This window comes from Lygodium microphyllum, chromosome 6 (assembly GCF_053477565.2).
Source record: "Lygodium microphyllum isolate KBCC chromosome 6, Lygodium_microphyllum_v1.1.10, whole genome shotgun sequence".
In the NCBI taxonomy this organism is placed as follows: Eukaryota; Viridiplantae; Streptophyta; class Polypodiopsida; order Schizaeales; family Lygodiaceae; genus Lygodium; species Lygodium microphyllum.
Window position 1 is genome coordinate 147,102,186 of NC_141140.1, and position 20,274 is coordinate 147,122,459.

General features: G+C 38.7%; 1 protein-coding gene across 1 annotated transcript; it reads left to right on the forward strand.

The window, feature by feature from the left end:
* Nucleotides 1-1,791: 1,791 nt before the first annotated feature.
* Nucleotides 1,792-4,672, forward strand: LOC148035267 (uncharacterized). Its single transcript, XM_087680267.1, has one exon. It carries the CDS (start codon nucleotides 2,385-2,387, stop codon nucleotides 3,288-3,290), a length of 906 nt encoding a protein of 301 aa, XP_087536393.1. The 5' UTR covers nucleotides 1,792-2,384; the 3' UTR covers nucleotides 3,291-4,672.
* Nucleotides 4,673-20,274: the final 15,602 nt, after the last annotated feature.

A 20,274-nucleotide genomic window follows, 5' to 3' on the forward strand; every position in this document is an offset into this window, starting at 1 on the left:
CACATAGGGGTCTCCTTTCTCCTATACCAAAGCATGCATGCCTTCTTCCTAGCCCAAACAAGACCATTCGCAGGCAGTAGTGGGACATATAAGACCCTTACCATGGCTTTTACAAACACCCCCACTTCTCTGTCCAACCAAATTTGCAAGCATGGAAATGTGATCCAAATAGGATAGTTCATGAAATAAAATATCATTAGGACTAAAGAGAAGAGACCAGGAGCTAGGGGGGATAGCATACACAAAGTTTTCTCTAAATTCCTAATGTTAGTATCCGATCCCTCCCTCGTTTTACATTGACTAGGGAAAAGTAGAAATCCTTACCCATTAACTTTTGTTGAACAAGAATAGTCTGAGTCAAAGAGTGCAAAAACTCTCATTCTCTAGGGATTCTTCCCATGAAGAATAAGAAGATACCACATGTAGCAAAGTTGGCATACCTCTTCTTGATTCTCTGGAGAAAGAAAGTCACATGTGATCAAAATACCTAGCATTGTTCTTTGGGGCTTTTGACTTCCTTCTTTTGCCAAACACCTTGATGCCTTCGCACGCAGTCTTTTCCATTTGCTCCATGTCCACCTCACTATGTTTGGCAATGAATAGGTAATCCATCTCCATTGCTTCCCCATTCTTTGCACTCTTCCTACACAATTCTCCATCCTCTCACCTCCTACCTCATTTTTTAAAGGAGGGAGCTACTATTTTTAGTTGCTATTTTTAATTCACATAAGCGGATGAACATTTAGTCAAAAATGGATCAAAGGGCAATAGTTGGTGGATGGGCTTCCATGAAAGATGGAGTGGGCCATGCTCCAAAGTTTTGGGAGCCTCTTAATTGGAGATTTTCCTCCATCTCAAGACAATAATTGGATTTTTGAATCTCATGCTTGCCATGCAACCTCTTAGGTGAATATGATTGATGACATCATTTGAGATATCCACTCATGTGAGATCATTCTACACACTATGTGGACCCATGAAGATGCCACACAACTCGATAATTAAAGAAGAGATTTCTAAGATACACCACCAAGTAAAGAAGGGGATGTTTGTTAACACATGCTAGTCAATCTTTTTTTTTTTTTTTTTTTTGGGGGGGGGGGGGCATTTGTTCCACTGGGATGGACACTGTCATAAAACAAAAGTCAATTGTCAAGGGGCATTGGGCCTGCGACACAAACTTGTGATACAAACCCGATACTCAGTTGATGCATTTCCTTTTGTGTGTCAATGAAAGGATTACACAATGCGTTGGAAATAGCTTTTTTACTAGCCCTTTATTTTTAGGGGTGAGCTAATAACACAGTTGGCACCCAGGAAGCCTGTAACCCTTGCTAGGATTTATAACTAAAACATTCAAACTCTGACCTTGAAAATTAAGGGCTGAGCTAATTATAACCAAGATTCCCCAAAGCGGGGCAGTCCAATTGGTGGGATAACGGTGTGTATTGCATGCGTTCTCGAGCTATCTTTTTTTTGGGGGGGGGGAGAGGGGGCACGAGAATTTCATCAACATGCGATGCCTGACGCAAAAGGGGGTGCAAAATAGGAGGAAGGACTTGTCAAATTACCAACAAATCTTGCATTGAAAAGCATAACCAAGATGTTTCACTTGCAATCGAGAAAATTGCACTACAAACCAAGATGTGTGAAAACTAAGGGAATGTTAGGTGGGTGGGGAATTGGGGAGGACCCAGAGATCCCAATGCAAGATTTATGATGAGAAACATTAGAGAGTGAGACTCTTTGGGGGGGGGGGGACCCTTTGGTCTCTCTCACTCTTGTTTTTCGGTCTGTGCCGTGTCTCTGCTCCCAGCGGCTGCCGTTCAAACGTCTCCGGTTTGGGCTTGTGTTGTTCTTTTGTGGGCTAATTGCTAATTTCACCTTTTCTCTTCAGGCGTTTAATATGCCTTCTCCTCTCGAGTCTCTCCCTTTAATTAGCGCCGCGCCCTCTCTTTTCCCTCCTCTGAACTCCCTTCTATTCTCAGTAGCCTGTTAATCCGCCCCCTGAAGCTCTCCCCCTTCAACCATACCAAACATAGCCTCTCTCTCTCTCTCTCTGTGTCTGTCATCAGAACATCAGAAACAATATCTGCTTCTCTCTCATTCGACAGCCTTGTCTGTTGGCCTATCTGCTGACCTTGCATGCCTCCTTCTTTGACCTTTTCTTGGCATAACACTACTGGGTCTCTAAATAGGCCTGCATCATTCATAATCATCAGTTGTATCATTCTCATAGCCAGTTGTTAACTGGGTTATATATGCTTGCACCTTTGAACCCTACCCATCTTAAGCTGCGCTGCTGCTCATCTATGGTGCATCTTCCTTGAGCAGAGAAGGGCTCCTCCTGACCTTTCTTTGGTAGCCCCCTCAGCGGAGAGACAATGCTCGACTTACCGTTCTGCTTCGGCGAGTATGGCGTCCAGGTCGCGGACTCGTTTGCTTGCGGGAGCGTCCGCACCATGCAGAATGTTGTCACATGCCTCTACCGCATCAAGCTCGCAGGTCGCTTCCGCCTTGTCACGGTCACATGGTGCAAGACCCTGGTTGGGCAGGGCCTGTCCTTGAATGTGCAAGATTTCTCCTGTCAACAAAGCTCATGCAAGGTAGACATGAAGCCATGGCTCTTTGGGAAGAAGAAGGGCAGCAAGACACTTGACGTAGGGGACAGCAAAGTGGATGTCTTCTGGGACCTTTCATCGGCTAAGTACGGATCCGGGCCGGAGCCCCTCCAGAATTTCTTCTTGGCCCTTGTGTATGAACAAGACATTGTTCTCCTCCTTGGAGACATGGCCGAAGAGGCCCACAAGAAAACACAGGCAAAGTCTCTCCTTTGCACTGCATCTGGCTTGGTGTCACGCCGTGAGCACATCTTTGGCAAGAGGTTCTACACCACTAAAGCACAGTTTGGCGAAACAGGGGGCATGCATGATATCACGATTGAGTGCAATACACGGGGTCGAGAGCCCCGGCTGTGCATCAGGGTCGACAAACAGCTTGTGGTACAAGTGAAGAGGCTAATGTGGAAATTCAGGGGAAATCAGACTATCCTTGTTGATGGATTTCCTGTGGAATTGTTTTGGGATGTCCACAATTGGCTGTTTAGCCCAAGCGACAGCCATGCTGTGTTCATGTTTCAAACCTGTCCGGCTTCAGACAAGTCATGGTCAAGCTTGGCCTCCAGCACGTCTCTTTTTCAATGGCACCATAACCCAAGTGTCTGTTCAGACAGCAAGGACTCCGGAAGCAGTGCATTCTCCTTGTTATTGTATGCCTGGAAGAGTGAATAGCTGATGTAGCCTTAATCTACTGGCCTGTGCATCGCTCCACTTGTGCTTCTCTTTGGAGGCCAGTGGAATGCTGTCAACTAGCAGAGTGTGAGTTCAAGCTCGTACTTGCAAGGATGGATGCCAGCAGGTTATAGCAGCAAGCTTTGAGATCAGTCTCTGACTGGATAGATATGGCCAAACTACATTGTGGGAAAGAGCAGTGATCTAGTTATACTGTTGGGATGGGTCATGAGCTCAGGCATTTCTTGTTTTGCTGTGTAAACAGGTGCCTCAGTTTGATCGAGTAGATTTCTGCAAGCATACTGTTTTCCTACAAGTTGGTTACCTTGACTGAGGCCATTGTTCTGTACAACGTCTTGATGATCGTGTGACAATATAGGCAGTACAAATACTAGTTAGCCAACCTTTACTTACGTGGTTCTTCTAGACATTTTGCAAGGCTGGGAATCTGAAATGCCATTTGGTGTACAATATCAGGACATAAAAACGCCTGTAAATATGACTTGGAAGATGAGGTGGTCTTTCAGTTGTACGACCTGGTCAAATTCAGTGTATGCTCTTCATTTTAAAAAACGAATCTCATTGGATCTTTGCTCCTGTGGCTCATTCTGCCTGGTCTGCTGTATCATGCTGCAGAGAACCAGTGGCCTTAAATTGCTGTCTTCAAATTACATGACTGTTGTAATGGTGGTCTTAATAGTGGGATAATTCTCAAATATATTGGGAGTATGCCAATTTGTGCTGTGGAAATTTTTTCGGTTGGCTGTAGATTCTTTGGGACAGGATATTCTCAAGAGTCCTTCAATGTGATTTATCAACACAACGGAGAAGCAGCAGGCATCTTGAATGCTGCCAGGTTTAGGAAGGCTGGTGAGGCTTCTTGGGTGAGAATTTGATTGCTTTTTGTACAACCAAAGACTGGACTGGCGTCTCCAACTTTGGAGTGAGTGAGAAGGGCCGGAAACAGCAGGGTGGCGCAATGGGTGAGAGCTTATATTATGTTGTTCTCCAATCTCTTTCTCATCCTTTCTCATTTTGCCTTCTTTTCCTCTCATGTTTCCTCTATTGAGGATTCCTCGCCCAAGGCCTCATCTTCCCCACTCAATCTCTCCATCTACTTCATCATCTTTATCCAAGCATCTTTTGCCTTGGAGGGTGCCCTTTTCTGCTTTGATCACTGCTGCTTCACAGTGGGCTATATATTCAATTGGGATATTATAAGGCTCAGCCTTCATGTGCCTTTGAATCTCTTATTTACTTCCATGCTTCCATCTTCAAGTAGCCTGTGTCTCTCACCACGGCTATATCTAGTTGTAGTTGCTCGAGGTTATTCCTTGCTCTAGTTCTTCCAGGATCATTCTATCTCCTTGTTGGTAGCAGTAGTCTTCTTTCTCCTTGGTACTAGCCTTTTTCAAGTCGGTAAGTTATTTGAGTATTTTTGTCTTTTTGGGTGATAGTTGATGAGGTAGCCTTCTTTTGGGCATTATTCTCCTAAATGGTCTTTTGGGTAATAGTGAGCTGGTTGGTAGGAACCTTTCGGGTGGCAGTCTATATCATATATGGCTTATCGTTGGTAGTCTTCTTTTGGTAAGTGTCTCCTTCAAAGGTTACTCGGTTATCTTCTCTCTCTTCTTTTGGTCTTCCACCTTGTCCTCCATTTACTTGATGTACGTGTCAACCCACTCCTATGTATCTTTAGACCCAAAGACTATCCCCAATATTGGGAGTATGGTGGGCTCAAGAGAGGTTGGGAGAGAGTTTGTCAACATCACAAGGTTATGCACTTAGTCATAGGACATTGTAAGATGTGTATGAGGACATTGTAAAACGTGTACGAGTAATTGGGACAAATGGAACTTAGTCATAGGAGATTGTAAAATGTGTATGAGGACAGAGTAAAACATGTACGAGTAATCATGACAAATGGAAAACAACTCAAATAGTGATGATGTCCACACAAGAATTATCCTGAAGCAAGCCACTAAGAGCACTCACCATAAGCTAGAGCCAAGAGCCAAGTACAAACCAAGAGCAAGTGAAAATGAGTATAGTAACGTTATGTGGAGCGGCACATAAGGTTGCCTTTGTAAGCTACAAGTGTGTGACTCGAGAGTCCCATGAATTAGAGCGAAGAGGACTCGTTATGAATGCCTTGTGAAAGGACCTCTTGTAACACTTTATAGAGTATCATACACATTCCCAACATTGGATGATTCCCAACGAACGTTACAAATACTAAAAGAATGCATGATTTTAAGAAGTGAACAAAATGCTAGTTTCATAGAAGCACTAGTCTTGCAAACTTAGAAAATTTGGATGTGCCTTGGGGATATCACAAAGAACCACCTTCAATGGTGAAGCATGGGGCGAAGAAACAAATCCTAATGCATAGTAGCTTATCAATATTCAAGGCAATCCAAGCAAGAGCTCTAAAAGCTCCAAAAAGTCTTCACCCGACATCCAAAAGGCTACACAATGTAGAAGGAGCAGAATTAGGCACCACACCACCAAACATGACAAGCACTAGAGTTAAGAAGCACCTCCTAAAGCACCAATATTGGATACTTGTAAGGAAATGATGGAAGAAATGCTCCCAATCGCGAAACATTGTCAAGGTAAGTGTTAAATAGTTTTGAAGAAGGCATTGGGGCTGCCCCTTCTCAAACAACACTCTTCATAATCACCCTCTCCTCAAGAGGACTAGATAGTTGTCATTATCGGCCAAGAGAAGTCCACACCTTACCATATTTTGGCAATGATGTGTGTGAACACACTTGGACCGTGGCATCTTTTTTCCCTCTTCAAGTGGGTTTTTTTCCATGGCCTTATATGTATGCTTATTTACTTTAGGGTATACTATTTCTTATAAATATTCTCTAGTGAGACCTTTCAATACACTTTGAGTTGTGCTCTCTTAAGCTTCTTCTTCTCCAACTTGTGCATGTGCATTCATATAGCTCTAACTCCTACTATTTTAAAGTCTTGGTGTTAGATTTTTGATTTTGGATTCATTTTGGCCTCCGTTTACACTATTGCCATTACTTCATAGGCTATTTTGTCCTTTTGTGTAGAATTTTTGATAGCAGTCATTGCTGTAGATAAGGGCTCTTACAATCTCCTTTTTATTGTGCGACATAGTGTGGGTTGGTTTTATTTATATTTTCCTTTATATAGGCAACTTTTGCATTAAGTATAGTCAATGGCCATGGTTGGCAACAATTATGTATTCCATATGTTAGTTGCTTAGGACAAGTTGGTTGGAACCAACTATGCATTGTGGCTTTATATGAGGCGGCACATATTGTTCGCAAAGGGGCTTTGGAACATAGTGCATGGAATTTGAAAGATAGCTTGGTGGTGTTTCGAAGGCTACAAGTATAGTATAAACAATAGAAGCACGTGTTGTTGAGAGCATGTTACAGGTTCCAGTTTTGCTCTAGTTAATACTAGAGCAACACTACTACCTACTCATGAGCACATTTGTTATTAGGATGGTAGAAATGTAGAGGCTCATGTTTTGATTGCATCGTTTGTTAAACATACCATGATTCCACATATTCACTCATGTAAGATAGCTAAGGATGCTTGGGATATACTTGCACATGAAGAAATGAGGCTCGTGTGGCATACCTACGTAAGAAGATAGAGAGTGCACATAAGATGAAGGTGACTCCATGAATAGCTTCTTGACAAATACAAAAGGTCTTAAGGAGTGGTTGATTGTTATACATGAGATTTTGCTAGACTATTTACTTTTACAAACTATTCTCAATGGTGAGTGAGTGTTTTTGAGCAAGCCCAAAAAATTGAGCAACACCATAAAAACATCGTAAGGTGATAAAATTTTAAGACTTGATAGCACAATGAAAGGCCACCCATTGGCGTTGTTTGTATGGGGAATAAGAGTTAAATGCAAATGCCTCCACTAATTTGTCTTTAAAATATAGTCCATTGAAGGTAACTAAACCCGCAATGGAGTCACATCTCAACTAGCCTAAATTTATCTTATAGTCTGAGCCAAATACTCTAACAAAGTTCAATGTTAAACATAAGAAAGCAACTACACCAGAAGCATTAGTGCTAAGCATGCAGTGTGCAATACATCAAAAGCTCTTCAATTGAAAGGCTTTTAGCTAAATACAAGGGAAAAAAATCAAGAAAATGTGGTATGCAAGCATTTAATACAAACACATATTTGTCTCTACCACAATATAATATGTATATGCAACCTAGCTTGTGAACAAATGTGTTCCTAATTGTGGTTTATGCAATGGGACTTGAATCCACAAGATGTAGACTTGAGACTTTTAGAAGTCAAGCATGCTCATTTTCTTGGCTTGAAGTTGGCTATTGCTTCCATTGCTAGAGTCATTGCAAAAGACCAATAATCATGCAATCTTTTTATAATCATCAAGAAAGGAGATGAATTTCATTGTCTTCCTAAAGGAAGGACCATTTTCTCTAGCTTTATGTCAAATTTCACAACTTGAAGGGGACTGGGTCAACATTCAAATGCAACATACAAAATTAGAACAAGTAATCGACTACTTTGAGCTAATAGAATGATGCACTAGAGCTTTGACAAGAGAGAAAGTCACTCTTTTGAGCTCAAGTATTGCAAAAGTCCTCCTTAGAAGGAAAGCAAAGTCCCAATGCATCCATAAAATGTATGCACATCTATGAGCATGCTCATTATCTATGATTGGTTTAGAAGTTAAGATCACATGGGGATAGTATATTAATGGATGCCATAAGAGGAGGTCTTTGGTATTATCAAGTGTCTTGTGAGAGAGCTCCTTAGTGCTATTCTCTCATGATTGGATTTCACTCCTAAAGCATAGCATTCAGAGCATTAGTTGCCCTACAAGCCAAGGTAATTGCTTGCATGGCATCGTTGTAATAGCGAAGATTGACTCTTAGTCATGTATCGTGCAATCTCCATGAGAGATATATTTTTTCTCTCAGAGCTATACCAATTTATTGTGGTGTATAAGGCACTATACATTTGTGTTTCATCCCATCTTTAGCAAGATATGCATTAAAATCCTTTGACATATATTCCCCCCAATCAAAACGAAGAGTGTTTAGTATACATTTTGACAAATTTTCAATTGTGTTGACAAATTGCTTTAATCACCAAAACACATCGGACTTAGCTTTCAAACCCTACATACATGCATACCTAGAGTAGTCATCAATGAAAGTCATGAAGTATAGGTAGTTGCCAAAAGAGGGTGTTTGCATGGGGGACCACAAATATCATTATGTACGAACTCCAATTTGCAAATAGCTCTCATTGAACTATCTTTTAGAAATGAAGCACATTGCATTTTACCCAATATGCAGACTTCACAAATGTGTTTTCTAGGTGCCTCAAGAGTAGGTAATGAAGATACCATATCTTATTTCTACATACATAACAAACTAGCAAGATTTGGATGACTAAAACACATATGCCAAGGTTTTGCACCTGAAACTGCCCATGAATTTGCAACTAGATATGCTATGTCTTTCATAAATTTCCCGTAACTATTGGGAGTCCATGACACACTAAAATATATGTAAAAAGTGTATCACCACGAGAGATAATAGAATATACATCTATCATCAATAACCTTCACAATCAATCCAACCCTGGCAAGTCTAGAAATTGACATCCAAGTCCCAACACTACTACCCACAAAAGATTTAGAATGAGGAGATTTTGGATTGCGACTCCAAACGGGCAGATCAACATTCTACATAGAAAATACGATCGAATTGGCCAAGTCTTTTGTCTTTTGTCTCCCTTAAAGGTACATTGACCAAGTCTTTTTATCACAATGAGTGCTCTTTGGTCCAAATTCAAAATGTGTTTCCAACAAGGTATCTTAGATGCCACCATAAAAACGAGAATTACTATTCTTGTGGTGACAAAGTCGATGTGAACAAGTAGTCCTTCAAATTGTTGCCATGGTAGAAAGCTCCCATGATATCAATAGAAATATCTCTTCGACTTGAGATGCTTGTTGTGTGCTATCTTCTCAAGGAAGATTCATGTATTTAAAACTATAGTATTTTGGGTGAGAGATAGAGAGAGATGTTATGCTATTATGGCTAAAGAAGCCCCCTTGATTTGGACAAGTAGTGTAGTCCTTCAAATTGTTGCCATGGTAGAAAGCTCCCATGATATCAATAGAAATATCTCTTCGACTTGAGATGCTTGTTGTGTGCTATCTTCTCAAGGAAGATTCATGTATTTAAAACTATAGTATTTTGGGTGAGAGATAGAGAGAGATGTTATGCTATTATGGCTAAAGAAGCCCCCTTGATTTGGACACACACACACACACACACACACACACACACACACACACACACACACACACACACACACACACACACACACACACACACACACACACACACACACACACACACACACACACACACACACACACACACACACACACACACACACACACACACACACACACACACACACATGCACACAAACTCTCTCCCCCACTATTGTCTCTTTGCCTCTCTTGTCTCTCTCCCTCTATTTTTTTTAAAAGAGGAATTGTACAAATTTAGAATATTTCTCGATTTTTGTGTGTCATCCTTGCAACCATGCTCCCATCCATCTCTTCCTCTGAGAGAGAGAGAGGATGCTTCTTTCTTGGTGCCTCAATATCTCACTTGTGGGTATCACCTTATTGCCTTATCACTCAAGGAATAATGAATGACTATATATGTATATAGTTAGGGTTAGTGAATAAGATGGGTAGCCAGCCACATTGGTCTTTACCACAATAATGTTCCACTTAAAGGTCAATGTACCTTTAAGGGAGACAAAAGAATAGAAGAACATGTGAGATACCTTCACCCAATTTCCATAAACTCTCTCCAATGTGCAAAATTTTCAAAGGGCACTCTTACTATAGAGAAACTCTACAAGGTTATTGTCAATATGAAATTTGACAAGCTCAATGTGCTTGTCCTCAAGCACTTGACTAATGAAGTGATACTCCACTTATATGTACTTGGTCTTCACATGAAACAAAAGCTCTTTTTCCAACATTATGGTACTTCGACTATCACTATGCAACAATGGCATGTCTTCTCCAAGGTCCAAATCTCCCATTAGATGAGTAAGCCATATAGATTCTTTGCATGTCTTTGTGGTTGCTATATACTGTACCTTAGTGGTGGTGGTGGATAGATAATGCCACACATTTGGGGATTGCACCAGCATACAAGGTAAATACATTACATGTGGTTGACTCTTTGCTCTCAACATTCCCTAGATAGTCTACATCTGTGTGCCCAACTACATCGCTACTACTTCTCCCAAAGTATACACACATATCCCTTGTACCACTCAAGTACCTCAAGATGCCTTTCATTGCTTCCCAATGCTTCTTGCCAAGATTTGACATATTCTTGCTCACTACTCCTACTACAAAAGCAATGTCCAAGTGAATGGCAATCATAGTATACATGAGACTTTTCACATATGATGAATATGGAATCTTGGCCATTTTAGCCCTCTCGTCATTAGATTTGGGACAATCATCAATACTTAAAATCATATCTAGAGGCAATGGGGTACTAACTTCCTTTACCCTTGTATATTGAAACATTATAACACTTTGCTAACATAATTCTTTTGGGGTATATAAAGCAATTTCTTTGTTCTATCCCTAATTATGCACATTCCAAAGATTGTGATTTTTATGTCCCATTTCCTTAATTTCAAAGGTTTACATTAACATTTTCTTCAGGGCATCAATCTCATACATGTTTTTCCTAGCTATTAATATATCATCCACAAATGATTAACACTGTCAAGTTGCCATCGTTAGCCTTTCTAGTGTATAAGCAATGGTCTGTTTCACTTCTCTTGTAACCATGAGACTACATAAAGGCATCAAAATTATTATACCATTCACATGCATTAGAGTCCAAAAGCAAAGGAAAGCTTAGTATGCATATAACTTGCATAGATTTTGTCCAAACAAGAGACGAAATTTAACTATGGAGCAACAGAAAAACAACATAACATACTTGTAACTTTGTTTACAAAGAAACCCAAAGATGTTGAAAAAGAAGTTGAGTATTTAAAATATCATTGTTCTTGACTGTGAGAGACTCCTAGAGTATCAAAACAAAAGAAAGTTCGTGTTAGAGCATGCACATAACTTACACAAGTTTTTTCCAAGCGAGATAAAACTTTATCATAGAACATCCATGGAAGTGAACAATATACCTGTAAATTTTTGTTAAGAAAATCTCAGGGCTTTTGTAGAATAAGCTCCACTCTCGTCAAACATGAGAAACTCACTTTGTGTTTGTGTAGAGGCAATGAAATTTCACAAGGCTATAGATACGGCAAGCAACAATGAGGCTCTAAATTTTCATCAGGAAAGAATAAGTAGGGAAAGAGAAATGATAAGTTTGAGTTTCGCCTAAGAAAGTGGGGGAAACTGAAAAGGGGAGATATGAAAAGTCAAACATTTAAAAATGAGAAAAAAAATATCGAGTCACTAACTTCAAGAAGTGACAGTCTTGTATTCCCCACATTTTCCCTTATTTTATTGTTGAGGAAATATTTGGGCCAAGATATCGCTAAAAGATTCATGCTACATGAATCTAAAATCCCATCTCTCTCATTGGTTAGGCCTATTTTTGTTTATTTACTCCTTAAGGGGCAAAAAAGAGATTCCATATTTCAGAATCTCCCATAGTGAAGAACAATGTTTTTCTAAAAACTCAACTTCTTCAACATCCTGCAAAGAGAGGCACATGCACATTGTCGTTTTTTTTTTGTTGCTCCACGATTAAATTTCAACTCATTTGGACAAAGCCTATGTAAGTTATATGCATGCTTTAACCTAAGATTTCTTTTGTTTTTGTACTCCAAGAAACTCACAATGAAGGAACAATGATCTTGTAATAACTCAACTTCTTGTTCAACATCTTTGGACTTCTTTGTGAAAAGAATTACATGTACAATATCCTTTTTTAAAAACTGCTTCATGGTGAAATATCATTGCATTTGGAGAAAACATTTGCAAATTATGCATATTATGAGTTAAAGTACATTTTGCATTGTATCCTAGGCCTCCATCTCAGTGAGATACACCTACTATCTAGAAATCGACTTCTTTTTTAACAGCCTTAAGATTGAGGGCTACAAAGTTTCTCAAAGCGTGTTGCTCTCTACAATGATTAAATGTAAAATATTGTTTCAATTGTAAGTATTTTTTATGAATTATCGTTGTTGGCATTTAGTTAGGATTGATGGGAAGAAATATCTAGTATAGATTTGTACATTAAGTTTGCAACGTTAATATTTTTTATATTTAGAAGTCCACAATTAAAATGCTATGAATAAGAAAAGATTTTGTTAGTTTTTGATCTCATTAGAATAATTTTATTTAGATTCTAAAACCATGGAATAACATAATATTAGAATTATACATGTGAAATGACAAAGGGATGCTTGTGCATGAAAATATTGTTATACTAATGATTCTATATATGGATAATTTCACTTACATGTAATAATAAAAGCACATAAAAACTTATTGATAGTAACTTTTTGTATTTGGTTAATATAGATGTCTTCACGAAGAAAAAACATCAGTAACATACTTGCAATGGTGGTCTTCAACATGAAAGATAGTAGCAATAATTGGATTTGTGATAAATACTATAAGTTGGATTGGATTTTGATGCATCTAAGTACTCGAGGAAGTTTCAAGGTCAAGCGTAAGGATATTGTAGACCCTAGCAAACATTGGAAAGGTAGAATTTTAGAGTTTAGAAAAATGTTTAATGGGATAAGTACACCAAACAGAAGTGTTGATCTAACATGTTTATACGTATAAACAAATCTGTGTGTACGACGAGAACTACATTGCAAAATATAAACAAAATAGTAAGTGTCTAAATGTTATCATTGTTTATTCTTTTGCATCAGAGTTGTTTTTTATAATCTTTATAGTGTTCTAATTCAAATGTGTTTTACTAATAGCTCTATATCCATTGACTTTGCATGAATGGTATAATGTGAAATGCTTTAGTGGCAAGATACATGTTTGGCATGAAGACATAGGTTCTTTGATCTATGATAATAACTTTGCAAGTCAACTTGCAACTCAGAATATATTTTTCTATGATTCATTGTATATAGTAGAAAGTTAGAGATTGTAGCATGTCCCATTGCTGCCATTATCTAGTTGTGAATGGTTGATTGGTAGCTTGGAGTTTTCAAGAGCATGTAAGTTGAAGATAAAATTTGGCATCAATAGTTATATGAAATCTACCACAGGCTCCAAAGATGTGCATCTTAGTTGGTTTATTTTATTTTCATTGTTTGCACATTTGTTTGGTTCATGTGAGGTTCTAAAGAAAATGAAGATTACTTATCAATGTAAGTGTCCATCTGAGGAATGGATAAGTCATCTATTGGTGGCTGAGTCATGGGGCATGTCAAAAGAACATGTTTTGATGTGACGTTCGAGTGCAGGATCTCAACTAATTAGATCTTACATTTAGGTAAATCTTTTTTATTGAATTGTATGCCTTGATTTAATTGATATAGGTATTGCTTAGATGAATTGTTGTGTTAGTCACTTTTACTTACCATATTTTTATTTTAATTACGAGTATTTCGTCGCTAGTCAAACTCTGTTGTTCGATATAGAAGATGTAACTTTTGCGAGGGGAATGGATTAGGTTGGATCAATATATCTGAGATGAGAAACATATAGCTCTCATAGATATGGTTATTTTGTGGAATGGTCATAATCCTTTTGTAGTCAATGTAGAGAGTCATTGGCCCATTTATTTTTTGAGACAAGAAATCCAATTAATGTTCAATGAGCCCTTATACAAATTCTATTTCAAGATAGATAATAGAAAGGTTAGGACTCGTAGAACAATCCTTGACATGTAAGCAATCCTTGACATGTAAGCAATGGCTTCTCCACATATCCTTGAGACAATGAAATCCTTGTAAAAATTCTTATAAAGAGCGAATACAACCTTTTTTTAAACTTTTGTGTGCATTTAATTTTGATACTTTTGGTTTACTATGATCCAAGCATGTGAGTATATATGTTGTAATTAGTCAATCACATTGGTTAAAATCATGCTTAAATTGCAGGATGGAGTTTTGTAGCCTTTGGAATATTGTCTTTGCATAACGATATATTGCAACTCATCTCTTCTTCTCATTTTTTGAGCATTCACTTTGTTGTTGTAAGGAACGAAAATAAGTGTTGGAAGTATTTGGATTTGTAGATGTTGTGTTTGAAGGTCTTTTAGATTTCTTTTCTAAAAAATCCAATATTTTCTCTAGTTAGACTTGAACATACTTAGTGATCCAAATATATTTGAGGATATAATGAAATGTTTGCCTTTTTGAGTAATTTTGATGGTGGCTTTCAATTATTGAAATAAAGTATCTATGGTTAGGGTTTTAATTTGAAACTTTAATATTAAAAATTTTATAAGAACCTTTATTTAAAGCCCTTTATACATAAAAGTTAGATCTCCAAATTCATTTTCATTTTCATTCTTTACTTCTCTATACCTATGCTCTCCTTCATTCTTTCTCTATGTGCCATGGCTACTCCTCTCACATTCGCCGCATGGATTAGCTCCACATGCTATACACCTATAGGAGACTAGATTTGCCCAAGATTTTGCATGACCTTGAATCTAGAGAGCTTACTTTCCATGGTAGATCCTAGCTCTAGCATATTGGCATCATTTTGTAATGAGGCAAACCCTCTTACTTGCTCCATCCTGAACTTTGCTCTTAGGTGGATTTCGATAGATTTTTTGTATAGTTGACGTGTTGAATCAAGCCATGCAAAGGTAATAAAAAATGAGCTCTGGTGCATGTGGGGCAACAACTCCACACTAGAGCTATACCCACCTCATCCCTAGACCACATCATGATGGATCTCATCGAGCGTGATGTAGCCTTCGCCATCTATGTTTTGTGCACTGATGTGCAAGAGGATAGTGAGGAAGATATTGATGTATCCTCTTAGCCGTAGCAGCTACAATATTTCGAGAGGGAGCTTGAGAAAATCTCTCTCGATCCAAGTGAGGAGGCTGCACAACGCTTAGCTATTGTACACCCACCTCCTTGCTCTACTAAGATGTTGAGCAATGAGCCACCCCTTGCATCTCTCCATGTTGTCACCATCAAGGGGATTGAATACCTATTCACGAAAGATACGTTGGAGATTTTGGATATAAGAAATGGAGAACTATACTGTATCATGGTTTGTGATGCACCAGATGATTTTATAGATTTTGATGTATAGGATGCCCCACCACATGTGGATGAGGTAGCTTGATATGATAGCATAAGCATCAAAGACATCTTTGCTATTATGAGCATCCAAAAGTAAATTAAGGATGTGGTGCCAGAGTGTGACATCTTTGACTAGGACTTTGAGCGCTTATAGGAAAGCCTTTTTGGTACTTGACCTGACTACATGGTACCTTTCCAAGAGAGAGATGAGGGTGGCCTGATTGCAGAAGTAGACCTGGATGCTCTATTATAGTAGCAGATAGATGACGTGGAGAAGGTAAGTTGTAATGTAACACAGTTTGTAATATTCTCTTGTATTAATAAAAATCAATGTTGTTGGATTTGCGTGCAGTGTAGTTCGTGATACGTGTCATTTATTATTGTTTGTATATGAATGTAATGCTTATTTGTTAGATTTATATGCAACATGATTCGTTATTTAAATTTAATTCACTATACTTTATTGAATTTGTGCATAACATTTATTTATCCAAAGGCATGTAAGAATGACTTAAATAAATAAATAAAACATGATTAGTTATTTAAATTTAATACAAAACACTTTATCGAATTCATGCATAACATTTATTTATCCAAAGGCACATAAGGATAACTTAAATAAATGAATAAAAAAATAACAAGTAACTAAACAAAAATAAGATGCACCAAAAAATTTGTATTCATATTCATAACAATTTACAGAGGATCCAATATAAGTAGGGTTTTACAAAATCGTTTCAGAAGCTAGATTTCATTGATGTTTCACTAGTAGACCCCTATTGTTGTTGCTCTCCACCAGAACTTTTCCTCTATCGCTAAAAGAATCTTTGTAGTGATGGTGACTCTCCTTGCACGAACTGCTATATAGACCAAGTCTTTGAACAAGTCAAGGAGGAAGGCTTCAGTAGCTTTTCTGTAGTGCAAGGAGGGCCTGGATAGTCCACCAATCAGGTCGATCCACACTTGAATTATCAAGGAAATGCCTCCTACTATTTCTAATCAATATATTTTGCATTGTCTCCTACACTACCTTTTGGAATGTAGCCTTTGGTATTAAGAGGCGCGTGGTGCCACTATGCCTAGCTTCCATTGATGCTCGTGATGGTGGCATGGTGTTGGTGGTGGTGGAGCAGGGGGAGGTTACCTCTACATGGGAGTTCTTGGAGGAAATCTCCAAGATGCTTGCTTGGTGCATGCCATGTCTTCCAAAAGTGAGAACTTGAAACACAGAATTCAAATGGGTAAAATGATGTGAAACTTTCAACTTATAGCCAAACTTTTTTAAAATCCATAAACTTGAATTAATGTATCTAGATTTTGGAAAAAATATGACCAGTGATTAGATTGACTTGAAATTTTACATGTGGACTCTTCTAGGACACATCAACCACCCAAAAAAAGGCCCCATTAGAAGTGTCTGGGTGACACTTGGCCAGAGGCTCGCATTTGGCACTTTGAATCTAGAAAATTAGGGCTCCACACGTGTGAGCCTCTAGCTAGGTGTCCCAGAGGCTTATGATGGGGTCAATTTTTTAGTTTTCATGAGTCCTTATGATGCGTGACAAATGGGTGAAGTTTCACTAGATTCTAATTTATAAAATTGACGATTGTAATTGGATTATACTTCACCGAGAATAGAAAAAATTCACTGTGTATTAAATGTATTCTCAACCAAACTACATGCGACATTGGAAACTTAAAAATTCACAAAATAAAAATCATGGGAAAAATGGAATATCATATATCGGATATAGTATTGCCAAACCCTAAAACACAGTGTAAAGATATAGTGCATCGGCCCAAGTACAATTGTTCACCGATGTGTGTGTAGTTGAACATAAAATTTATCCTAAATGAAACTACTTGGAAAATTGAAAACTTAAAAATTCACACAATGCAAGTCATGGGAAAAATAGAATATCACATATCAGATATATAGTATATCGCACCAAGTACAAATAGAGCTACGCAAAATTCAGCTCTGTTTTGAAGGCCATTACTATTAAATACTTGAAGGCCTACTAGAAGGATAACTAGAAACTAAGCTCCATAATATCTACAACTAGACTTGAGCTAAACATAGATCCATTTGCAAGGTAGCTTCTCAATGCATGCTATTGACATTAAGATTAAATGCATCCTTGTTGTTGCGAATCCTATGAATGAGAATACAATCTATGAGCTTAATAGTGATACATAGGGCATGAATGACTAGAAGTTAACTATCACGCACATGAGATCAATCAAGTAGCTTTCAGCCACCTCTTGGAGAGCAAGCAAGGCTAGGCTTGACTATCGCCACACATTCCTTCTGTGGTTTCTTGAAAAGAACTTGTGACGATGCCCTGACTACAGATATTGTAGTATTTCTTGCACCAGCCTAGATAATGGTGTATTACGAATAATTAAGTTGGAAATATTTTGGGATTTCCTTATCAGCTGTGCCTAGTCTCCATCTTTGCTTCTTATGTGTTGGAGGACATGTATTACCACCTAGAGCAATTGTGGGAGATGGAGCAATTAGAGCACGTGGACCACCATTTTTGGACAATGGTGGACCATTATTCTCAAAAAGGCGGTCCATTGATATTGACCATACTAGGGTCACCATTGTTGGCCACAATAGCACCACCATTACTAGTTATAGTAGGGCCACTATTGTTGGCCACCAGGGGGCTATTATCACTCACAGTATACTCACTAGATTCAGAAAAGTGTTGAGATCTTGCTCTTGCATGTGCCTTCTTATTGATAGAAAGATTGGAATATGCCATGGTTGTGATGACGTAGGATAGAAAAGTGGAGGATAGAGTGAAGAGTAATGGTGTTACATCTTTGGAAGTCCAAATGGAAAAGCCCAAAAAGGTGGAAATGGAAGACATGCTAAGGCGAGAAAAAAATGGAAGAGAAAGGAAAGCTCAGAAAAATGCAAGAAAAGTCTCAATGTAAAAGGAAGCACACAATAACAAGTGCACCTAATATTCTAGCAAGGAAAACTCTAGGCACATTGTAATTCATTTTATAAAAGAGCACCACGCTCCCTTGTATGCAATTTGTAAATATAGACAAGCACGGGTGAAGGAACCATGAAAATAGGAAGGAATACCAAAATAGAGCCTAGTCCAAAATGGCCAGTCATGTAAAAAGGGATGAGTGCCCAAAGAGAAGGAGGGCATGTATAAAAGGGAAAATAGTGAATGAAGAGGATCATTCTTGTGTATGGCCAAAACTAGCTCTCTTCTTCTCTTCTTCTCTTCTTCTTCTTGTTCTTACTTACTTGAGCTTGTGCTTGGGAAGGGGAGAGTGAGGGAGTGAGTGTGTGAGGGTGAGAGATTGTGGTGGAGAAGCTCTCCATCTTCTCCTATCTTATTCTCTCTTCTCTTCTATTCTCTTGTCTTGCATATGTGGCAATGGAGCATGGAGCTTGGAGCATAAGGATCGAGCTTGCAGCTTGGATCATGGAGCTACTAGAGAGCTTGAGGGAGCAGGCAACTTGATTGATCATGAAGGTATGCTCAGTACACTCGTAGGTGTGAGAGTGCATATGGCTATGTGAGAGGTACCCATTGCACTTGGCTTGAAACTCTTGAAGCAATAAGCAGTCCATGGGTCTTGGCGATTGAGTAAGAGATTCCACATTTTGGTTCCATTACAGAGACAAACAAATTCAAGCCTTGAGTGCTTGTGTGCTTTAAATTGAGCGATGAATTAGGAGTTCAACTCCAATCTTGGCACTTGGTTTTAGGTAGGAAGCAAGGGAGTTTGAGGCCATTCGATCTCTTTTGCGGATTAGTTTAGGTGTAGGAAACTTTTTGTGCATTGGTTAGAGTAGGAGTTGTGTGTTTTGTATTAGATTGAAGACACTAAGGTTTGGGAAATAAGGTAAAATAAGGAAAAGATAACTCTTTGGATAACTAGGAAATGGGGAAATAGGGGAAGAAATGAAATAGATTTTGCATGTCTAGGAAGAAAACATAAGGTAAGGGGAGAAAGAGAGAACACAAAAAGTGAAACAAGGGGGAGAGAGAGCTCATTTGCATTTAGTGAGATTGATAGAGAGCTAGTGAGTGAGAGACAGGGAATGACAGGTCCACAAGATACTGCACCAATGATCCTTCTCCTCGATGCTTCTAGCTCTTCCAGGTATATTCTGAATCTTGGTTATTGATTGTTGTATTGATCTAGACACCTGGATGAATTGAATAATATCATTAAATCATTGAATATAATGTTTTTGCCATTTCATAGATTTTTAGGCCCTGCCCAAACACGGCAACTACGAGACGGACCGAGTTGTAAGTGATCCTCTCAATTGTCCAACTCAGATGGAAACCACTTGGCCTCACGCACGATCAAGTCTGGCCTCAAACAAGCAACCTCGGCCACGGCCTCGGATGGAGACCACTTGTTCAAATCCAAGCATGACCGCTCGGACATTCGAGTTTGAGACTCAGACCAGTTATCCAGAACCCTATTTGATTGGATTTTTAACCCTTTAGGTCTTGCTAGGCCTCCCAACTAACTAGTGGCCTAGAGTTTGAACCCGTAAATGAAACCATAGGACTGTTTGCACCCAGAGAAAGAAGAAACCTCAACCTAGTAGTCTGTGTGGGGGACTAAAATATTTGATCTTTTGCTTGCTAATTGATTAGATATCTAAGCTAA